The following is a 10609-nucleotide window of genomic DNA, read 5'->3' on the forward strand; positions in this document are numbered from 1 at the left end:
CAGCCCTTTTTAGCTTGCTTTGTTTTCTCCAATGGCATTTATTACCTTCTAACATACAATATCATTCTCTTATTTAGTTTGTCCTTGATTACCTTTCTCTCTCTGCTAAAACTGATGACCAAGAAGCCAGGCACTTTTGTATTGTTTACTAACGTATCTCAAGCTCCTGGAATAATATATAGCACATAGTAAGCATTCAATACTAGGTGCTATCGCTTTTGTTTTATTTTTTTTTGTTTTATTTATTTATTTATTTTTTTTTTTTTCTGCACGCAAATAGGAATGTTTACTGGCCTGAAAGTCTCTGAGATTTTTGTCTATGGATTAAAAAGACTGAGAACCATTAGCATAGGTGACAGTGCCAAGAATTCACAGGACAGAAATGTTTTATTCTGTTGAAACGGTTTAACTTGAAATGATCCATAGAGTTCCTGAGAGCTATGTTCTTCACTTAGTCATTCCCTATCACATTCTGATATTACTGCGTTCTAAATTTATCATTGTATTTATTCATTGTCTATGTGTCAGTTTTTCTCATAGAATACAAGCTTCATGTGGATAGATAGCTTGACTATCTTATTTACTGCTCCGTCCCCAGCACTCTTAGCAGGCCCTGGTGTAGTATAGGCACACCCAGTCTTTGTAGCAAGAATATTTTTTCCTCTAGTGCCTGCCTCTAACAAACCAAAAACTGTGAAAGCTAACTTGTTATTAGGTTTCTAACAATTCAGTAGATTGTAATTTTTAAAAGAAAAAAGGGGATCTCATACAATGGAATGGTTACTCTTATCTTTTCTTATCTTTGCTTTTGTTTTAAAAAGATATTTGAGGTGCTGTCATCAAAGTATTCCCTGACTAAAATCAGTGCTATGTCCTGGCATCTAAGGATAAAAACAAGGACCAGGGTGGGGGGTTGGGGGACGGGAAGAAGTTGATGGCAATGAAGCACAAGCTGAAATACAGATGCTGTTGAGGAGAGGCACGTGGAGAAGCTGCAGCAAGGGAGAACTAATGATTGACAAATTCTGAGCATCAGAAGAATCACAAGTGAAGGAAAAAGCAGATCTTGTTGACAAGTGAAGAGCAGTGAGAAAGGAGCTGAGCCGAACCTACTTTTTAATGAAGTGTTAAGTAGATCACCAAGAGAGGTGAATAATGACTGCAACGAAAGGTTGTCCAGGGTGTGGGAAAAAAAAAAAAAAAGCAAAATTAAGTGACACTTGGTAAATCACAAGAGGACATGAAACCTGAGAGAGTTTCTGGATGGAATGGTCAATCCCTGTAACACTCCAATGCCTTTTAGTAATCGAATTGGGCAGCTCATTAAAATTATGTGTGAACAGATAGGTACCTTGGCAAAAAAGACAAGGGATCCAAGAAATAACTAGAGCAATACAATTACTATTTCTACAGTTGAAAAATATCAAGAATACGAGGTATTCAAGAAGACGAATTTAAAAAATACTCGTTGGAAAACAGTGAGTGGATCCTAGGGAAATAACAGGAGCAATAAAACTGGCCATAGGAGGGATGAGTCATGCCAAAAAGAGAAATCTTTTAGATTGGATATGTTCATATAAAATAACTAGCTAACAGTGAGGGAATTTAAAGAAGCTATTTGAAGACTAGCATGAGGAAATGGGAGGATAAGATTTTAGTTTCCTCTCTGAGTATGGGCAGACTAAATATAGAATTGTCATGTACATCACAACCAGGTTGCTGCTTAGAATCTGGCAGAGGCCTCCAGTGTTTTCCTAAATAAAAGTAATAGTTGGGCTCTAATTATTTCCAATGCTATAGTTAGTTATCTGGACTACATTGAAGAGAAGTGAATTTACATGTAAATAATACCTCCTTTGTGCTAGGTACCATGTTTGACATTTTAACATATATGAGCTCATTTGCTTCTCACAACAAACCTGTCACATGAAAGTCATTATCACAGCTTTTAGTTGAGAGAAACTGATATTGTAACACTCTTAAACAGTGGCGCCAGGAATTAAATCTGAGTTTGGGTGGCTCCAAAGCCAGATGCCACCAAGCTGCTTCCTGCATTAAAGGTAGTTGTTACTGAAGCATAAAATTATTAAAGAGAAATATAATTTCAGGAGCTGGATATTGTGTTTAAAATGTTATTCACACTCAGATGGGGACCTCAGATAATTTGATTTGTCTTCCTTGGGCTTCTCTCTTGCTAAGCTTTATTATTTTATGAGACCGACATTTACCTACATATAATTTTTAAAAATATCTTTTAATAAATGATAAACACTCATAAAAAAATCCTGAGGCTCCCCTTAGTGTATTTTACTAGGCATAACAAAATTCCCCAAATTTTCCTCTGAGGACTGAGACAAAAGGGAGAGTAGTAGGATTTAGTCATTCAGTCATTCATTTCTTTATTAACCACCATTTATTGATTGCTTAATATGAACCAAGCACTTCGTTAGGTTTTTAAAATAATCAAAATGATCATACTTCCTGTCTTCATAAAACATAGATTGGTTGATTAACTTATTGGCTGATACAAACCAGTGAAGGGATTTTATAACTTTACTAGCTTACTAAGAGTGAAATAAATGCTATTAAGGGAAAACCAGGGTTTTATTGGAATACATTGGTATGATACCTAATTCTGATGAGTAATTTTGAGAAAGCTTCATTAGGGGAAAAGGGCATAGAAGTGTTAGTATTCTGGTCAGAAAGAAGAGCTTGTATCAAACTGAAAGAGAGCGAGAGAAAAAGAGAGTGAGAGAGAGCGAGAGCGAGAGAGCGAGAGAGAGAGAGAGAGAGAGAGAGAGAGAGAGAGAGAGAGAGAGAGAGAGGCACTCACTAAATGACCCATAGTCCTTGGGCACTGACTGCATGCCAGGACCAGAAGTAGATGGAGTTTGTTTTTCACTGCAACACAAACCAAAGACACGGCCATGCTATGACTAGGACTACCCTTGATAAATGCACGCCCCAAGCTACCTCTTGCCATTCAGAGTCTTTTGTCATATTTGCTGTGTATCCTCTAGCATTCTCAAGACCATTTCAATGAAGTTGAAGGTTACGTGTAAATCAGACTGCAAAGAGAAGTTGCCTGATGTCAAACTACTCTAGAAAACTACTCAGGAAGTCTCTATTTTAGAACTCTGCAAGTCCAATATTGTCAATTTTTCTACCAGGAGTGAGAAAGGTAAGCATTTATAAGTAAGCCAGATAATCGGGTTGTGAGATCGGGGCCATATTGTGTGGTGAATAGACCCATTCTTTAAATACATTAAATTTTGAGAAATGTCTATACAAAGAGATGTTTCTATATCATAAGAAGCTGAAAGAATGTTAGATCCAAGTTGTTCTTGGCATACTAACACTTTATTATTGTAAATTTTTGGATGGATGATTAATGCATGGCTCTTATATAAGAAGATAGCAGCCAGAATATTCTCTTGCTTACCTGGGGACCTAGGCATTATGAAAACTATGCCCTATACGTGGGTTTAACTAAGGCAAGTGACTCACATAGTGGAAAACCTAGATAAAATAAATAGCATTGCCTTGGCATCAGAGAACAATTTCTTTGGGTCTGTGAGAACTATCAATGCTTTTCAAGTCACATAATTTAGGAAGCTACTGAAATGGACACAAAATCACCCCAACCTGTGTATGTCATTAGTCTGCAGGCCAGTTTACACTGCCTCTGCATTTTCAGAGTTAGGCCGTGCTTGGCATCACATACAACTTTTAGTCCAGCACTACGATTATAGAGTGTACTTGATAATAGACTTTCAAACATTTAGAAAATATCTATTGTGTGTTATGCCACATTTTGGGGATAGGGATAAAAGTAATGAACCATATTACTTTTCTACTCCAGACTAGAGGAAGAGCAAAAATTAACAGGAATATAGAAAATAATCAGTGTAAACATAGAATGATACAGGAACACAGCAGGTGACTCGTCTTGAGCAGTCGGCTAGGTCCAGCATGCATGCTTAGCATGTGTAGCAGAAGTTTTTCTTTGAGAAGAGTGTTGATAATTGAATAGAATAGTTTACCAAATACCAAGAAGAATGGCTATTCAATGAACCAAACAGAAGTTATGCTATTTGCCCAAGATATCTACTATATTTTCAGGAAACATAAAATGGAGGTATGAGCTACAAAGAAGAATCTGCAGCATTGATGAGAATTCACAAGACAGGTGTGAGCTAAAGAAAGACAAGGGATTTATTACTCTCAGTGGCATCTTAGCCCTGTGCCAAAGTGATGTAATCAGTAATGTTTGTATGAAATATCAAATACTTCGAAAACTTTACAGAAACCAGATGCTAAATGTGTCTGCAGGTCACTGACAATGTGATAAGCACACAGTTACATGGAATACTTAAACAAGACCTTCAGAACACTCACAAACACATTGGAATACCCATAACACAGCATCAGCGAAAGTCCGAACGGTGCCTTTTTTCCAGTAGAGTAACTAATTATTTGATCAGTAATTTTACCATTAAGGCACATGTAGTTCAGAAGAAAGCAAAACACAAAACCATCCCCTGTAATTCCAGGGAGAGAACCAAAGACATTTTAGAAACTATCGTCTTTTTCAGTCCACACAAAAATATGTCTTGGCCACCAAAGCATACACATAGTGTTTAATGCCGAGGATAAGAGAGCTGAGAATACAAGTTTTTCCTGTTTCCCTTTCTATATTGGGTCTTGTGTTTGCTAACTCTGAGAATCATTTTTCAGATGTACTATTAGTCCGATTAACATTTTCACTGACATATTATAGTCACCAAGAAAGCAAATGTATGTGATCCTCCCTAATAACCACCAACCTTTTCTATCCCCAACATTAAAAACAAAAAGAAAAAATAATACGAAGAGACAGAGTCAAATGGTAGCAATTTCATTTTCTACCTTTCAGTTTATTGAGTCATTTTAGGAGATGTGCCTCCATAAAAACCTTATCGAAATCACGTTTGCCTATGGCAAATATACCAATCCATATTCAAACTTCCTATTGTCACATACTTCTTGAAAAATATTGAATTGTCCTCATCATTTCACCAAGTCATTTAATGACAAAACAATTGTCAGTTGCCTCAAATGATTCACATACCCACTAGCAATATTTGTTAATATAATCTTTGCTGTACGAATTTCTAAATGTTCACTTCAAAATAGTAGAAGAGAATAAGTACTCCCATTCTATTCAGTAGGAAGCAATACAATAATAAAACAAAGAACCTATGATTTAGAATAAGAAAGACCTGCCTTGAAATCTTGGTTCATTTACTGTTGTCTGACCTCGGGAAAATTATTTAATATCTGAACCTCAGTTCCCTCAGCTTTAAAATAGAGATAATAGTAGGCACCTAATTGGGTAGTTGTATTAATAAAGACGTTACATGTAGAACATAATATATTGCCTGGCTTACTTTACAAGCTCAGTATAAGCTACTCTCATAATTACTTGTTATTAATGCTAAAATAGCAGTTTTGTTAACTTCTGATTTCATGGTTAGAGCAATTTTGAATGTGCAATTCAAGGGACAAAGCTTAGGCTTGAATCAGTAAAATCTGTATTTGAATCCTGAGTGTTCTGTGGACTGCAAGAAAAGCCACTTAATGTCTCTGAACCACAGCTGCTTCCAATGGGAAATTTGAATACTAAAGCCTATCTCACCAGATTATTACAAAGATTGAATGAGGCCATTCTTCTCAGTACATGGTAAACATTCACTGAACAGTAACTCCTGGTATTAATATTATTTCAATAGTAGTAGTTGAAAAACAAGGAATCATCTGATTTACATGCTTTGGAATAAAATAATATTATCTTATACAGAGATGGAGAAATAAGATCATCTTCAGTTGCCAACCCTGCCTGGCCTATTCTATGAGAAGGACTCCGCTATTTACTAAGCCTCTGCATGCATGCAGTGTTGATGAATACAGAACCTGGAACCCAGCATGCGATTAAGTATATTTAAATATCCCCAGATATTCCCACAAAGCCACTGAAAAGACACAAAATATCCTGCAGTTACTACATACTTTAAAAACTGGAAATACAAAGGAACTACTTTTTTTTATGTAAAACATGTTGGAAGAGAGTAGTGATAAAATCTGGAAAAGCAACAACAAAAAAGGAACAATCCTATTACCCTTACTTTTCCCTAGATGTATTGTTTGGCAAAGCATGTAGAATATTAGAAACTCGATGATTGTCTCAGTTTGTAATCATTCAAATATTTTAAGTTGACTTATTTCCATTCATTCTATTCAGTGGTAGCAACTACTATAGATGAAGAGTAGAAACCTTAAAATAACAGAGGTTCACCAAGGATGATTCTAAAATATCCCTGTATATTACAAATAACTTTATTTATTTTTTATTTTTTTTATTTTTATTTTTTTTAACACAGGCTGGATAGAAAACCATAGGAGCATTTCATTTAAGGATCACTTATTCAGAAACCAAAGGAACAGACCTGAGATTTGTTTAATCAACGGGTTTTATTTCTTAGAACTGAAATAATTCAGATCTAAACTTCCAAAGCTAGCTTAGTCAACAATTTTTTCATCAGAGCCCAAGAGAGAAGGTCAAGGGTAAAAAGACAAAAGATGGAGAAGGGCATAGAGAGACCACCAGGAACAGGATAGGAGGGGACACTTATTTCCCTGACTTTTCAATAGGTTACATTATCAGGTCTGGTGACAAATACTGAGGGGACCAGGTTGAGGAATGTGGATAGGAAATAACACTGCAAAGGAATACCAAAGCCTGAAGTACAAAAAGAAAGGCATCAATCCCTCTCCCACCACCACCGGAAGGGGATCCTCCTAGCTCATTTAGGAAATGGGGGAGGGCGATGGAAGAGATAGGCGCCCAGTGGAGGTATATTCAAAGGTAATTAATTTTCATAAAGATTCCTTTATTTAAAAGGTTTCTTAAACTATGCGCCTTATGTTTTAAGGCTGGGTGATGCATATGACTGTAGGGTGGCCTTAAGGCTGTGGGGAGAGAGAAAGGGGTGGCCAAGGGTCGTCCCAAGAACCTCCCACGTCACTCCAGAGATCTAAATGGGAAAGGGTGCCCTTCACCATTCCATCCAGAAAGCTGGGCAAAGCTAAGCCTTCTGATCTTATAAACAACTTGAAAGGCCCCAAATCATTTGACGAAAAACTACAACTGCTAACTCCCTAGGTCTGCAACAGAATTTTTGGAAAGTAGGCCCTTGGCCATGAGCTGGTATAGTAGGTATGGGAGGAGTGGACAGGAGCCGGGGAAGATGTCACTCTCCCGCCACCTCCCCACCACCATAGTTGGAGGGTGCTCCCTCCAGGTCTCTAGAAGTCTCTCCTGCTCTTTATCCTCACCACTTCCACTACTGCCCCTGATTCCAACGCAGAGATCCAGAATGCCTGGAGTAAGGGAGACGGGTGCCAGGAAGTGGAAACCACCAGTCCAGACCCCAACAGAAGACTTCGGCAGGAAGGGACACGATGGCCTCATCTCATTCCAGGGAACAGAGGCCCTGACTCAGGTCCCAGACCACGGGGACAGAGGTGAGAGCCAGATGACCTGCCCATCCAGGTCAATCTCAAGGCTGGGTGTGCGGGAAGGGGTGGAAGGTAGTGGGTGGGGATGGGTAAGGTGGTCCCAGTTCATAGGCCACGGCCAGTTTCCCCTTAACAGTCAGGCAGCAGCGGGAACGCGCAGGGGCTCTTGTTGACACTTTGGCGATTACAGGCTCTCATGGTCTCCGGCGCCCAGGGCCTCGGCCTTCTCCTCCTCGGCAGCCTCCTTCTGTGGCTCCAGATCCTCCTGGGGCAGCTCCCAGGCAGGGCCGGGCTCCGACGCCTCCACCAGGACCGGCCTCTCGGCCTCGCTGACAGCCACTTTCTCCTCGCCTTCCGGGTCGGCCTCCTTGGGGCGTTTGGGGGCGTCCTCCATCAGGTCCTCCGCGATTCTCTTCAGTGATCCCTTCTCGTCCTGCTCCTGGGCCGGCTCGTCGACGCCCGGGTCCTCCTGCTCACCTCCACCCTGGGTGCCGCTCTTCTGGGCCTCGGTGCTCTCGGGGACCTCGGGCTGCGGCCCCAGCGCTGGCCCCTCGGCGCTGCTCTTCTCTCGGGCGACTCCGTAGTCGCAGGCCTGGATCGTGGGGTTGTTTTCGATCTCCCACAGCCCCTCGCTGAAGCCCCTCCTCTTGTTGGGCTTACTGAACTTCTCCTTGGACTCCTTGTACGGGAAGAGATGTTTGGGACCCAGGAGAGCGGTCTCGTGGGTCCCGAAGAAGAACACTTGATATCTGTTGGGTTGGGCCATGTGCTCAATCCTGGCCGGCCAGTGGGCATAGCCCTTTAACTTGGCGAACACCAGGTCTCCGCTCTGGTACTTGGGCCGGCAGTAATGCGACATGGCGATGCGGACCGGCCTCGTTGGTGGCAGCCGGAAGGAGACGCCGGCGACGCAAGCGCGTGGCGCAGCCGCTCAGCTCCCGCCGCGCGCCCCCTCGAGGCTCGGCGCGCACGCGCAGCGGCAACGCTCCCTGAGGTTCTACTACGAGGCGGGCGTTCTCTCCGAGACCCAGCGCCCGCTGGGCCTGCCTCAGCCTCGCGCTTTCTAGAGTGTTAGCGTGAATCGCTTGGGTGTCTCGGCAGTTGTGCTGACCATGGCCGCGTGCAGATCAGCCTCGAGGCCACACAGAGTGCATAGTTGACTGTGTGCCAGAGTGGCCTAGAAAGGGAGAGATGAGGCAATGAGAGGACTCAGAATGACTTGCAGTAGCGGTGTGGGCCCGCATCTACGCACTACAGAAAACTCCAACTCTGACTCGGGAGCCCTGGATGCGGTGGCTGGGACAGCGGTTTCAATCATTTTCTGATTTCCTTGAGGGCTAATACTGGAGCTCGAGTGGGGCTCGAGAACAGTGAAGCGATAGAGTCAGCGATATTGTCAGGCTGTCTAGATTACACGTCTCTTGGTAACATATATTCTAAACATGCAGTACTTTTAGGGGAGGGGGTGTCTCAAAATGTGTATGGCAGAATCATGAGTATGATAAACCAGCCATGTCAAAATGTCCTGTTTTACATGGGAAATTTACATTGGACACTGTACAAGGATATTACCCTTTCGGTGATTCTACCCTTTTAGTGATTCTTGCACATTATAGAATATGAGACTCTATGGTTATAACTTGGAGAGAGTATGTCAAATACTCTCAGTATCTTCCTACAAAAGAAAATTGGGCCTATTATGCTTAAGAATTAGGTAGAGGTATGCTCGTATCAAATACGCTGTTGGTAACTAGAAAGAACTTCCTGGGGGCTACAGACTAAAAATAGCATCATCTCAGCTAAGATACTATTTTGAAAAGAGACTTTCCTCCAGTTAAATATATTCCAAAATGGTATATATTAGAGTTTCAGTGTAACTGCAGTTGTTATATAACTTTCTACATCTTTTTTGAGTCCTGCTAGTTAGCTGCAAACTTGCATTCTGAAACCTAGCCAAATTTATCATAAAAGTACTCTTGGATATTATGCCAAAGACTTGTCAATATCAATTATGTATTTAAGTAGACAGATGTTCTTTCCTATGGTAACTAACAATGATCAGTAAAAAGTTTGAATAGCTAACCCATCTCAATGTAACTCAAGTGTGTTTCTGGTTTCCTGGGTTGGACCAGCCATTTACTTCTCCGTGATGGAGACCTGTTCTGGGCAAAAGATGTTAACTTCTCCCAACAGACAAAATAAATATGATGTACTTTGATAATTCTAAAAAGTTCTTTTAGCTTTTCGTCACCGTTTCCTTAGAACACTTATCTTCTCCACAGATAACCTACCATTTTACCAATTAAGTAAAAACAACAATCATTCATGAATGGACATTCTGCTACAAAGATAAATCTGACATACTTCCTCTTCTCAATTTCTTAGGGAAAGTGCTAGAAAACTAGAGGTATTTAATAGCTGTAGAAGAAAATAGGAAATCATGGGTCGCTGTGGAGCCCATAGTAGGAAGGGGGATGTGGAGTTTCTGTAAGTAGAGGTTTTACTGCATGTGGTCTGTTTTCTCAGCCCTAAGCATGCTATGCTCATGCTCAGATCATGGACCAAAGTTGGTCATGGAGGAAAAAATCTGTATAGACAGTATGTCCAGAAAGGGTACACAGTTATGTCATCAGCTCAGTCTAAAGGTGTGACCAACTTAAAAACCTAAGGCTCAAGGTAAATGTCATTAAAGGCAAATGGGCCAAACATCAAAGATTATTATTGGGTGGTTGAACTGCAGCAGGTAAACAGGTATGAGGATTAGATCTGGATCTGCAAGTCAGAGCAAATAACTAAAACCTATCGAAAACTGAAAAATATAGTAGGAAGCAGAAGCAAGATTTAGTAGAAGATCTAGATCTGCAGAGGGTTATAGAGATTCTATTAGGCAAAGGAGTGTCATTCTCATACCTACACCCTTTGCCCATTATGGTATTAGGAGCTAGCAAAAATTATGTTAATCTTTGAAGAGTTTAAAATCTGATTTAAGAAGTAAAAGTCACCAGAGACTTCATTTCAGAGTAATGCAAGCTATTCTTCAAGTGCCAAATCA

General features: G+C 40.7%; 1 protein-coding gene across 1 annotated transcript; it reads right to left on the bottom strand.

The window, feature by feature from the left end:
- Nucleotides 1-7609: 7609 nt before the first annotated feature.
- HDGFL1 (HDGF like 1) lies at nucleotides 7610-8416 on the bottom strand. Its single transcript, XM_016151863.2, has one exon. The coding sequence runs from the start codon at nucleotides 8414-8416 to the stop codon at nucleotides 7742-7744; it is 675 nt and encodes a 224-aa protein (XP_016007349.1). The 3' UTR covers nucleotides 7610-7741.
- Nucleotides 8417-10609: the final 2193 nt, after the last annotated feature.

This window comes from Rousettus aegyptiacus, unplaced genomic scaffold (genome assembly GCF_014176215.1).
Source record: "Rousettus aegyptiacus isolate mRouAeg1 unplaced genomic scaffold, mRouAeg1.p scaffold_m13_p_1, whole genome shotgun sequence".
Taxonomy (NCBI): Eukaryota; Metazoa; Chordata; class Mammalia; order Chiroptera; family Pteropodidae; genus Rousettus; species Rousettus aegyptiacus.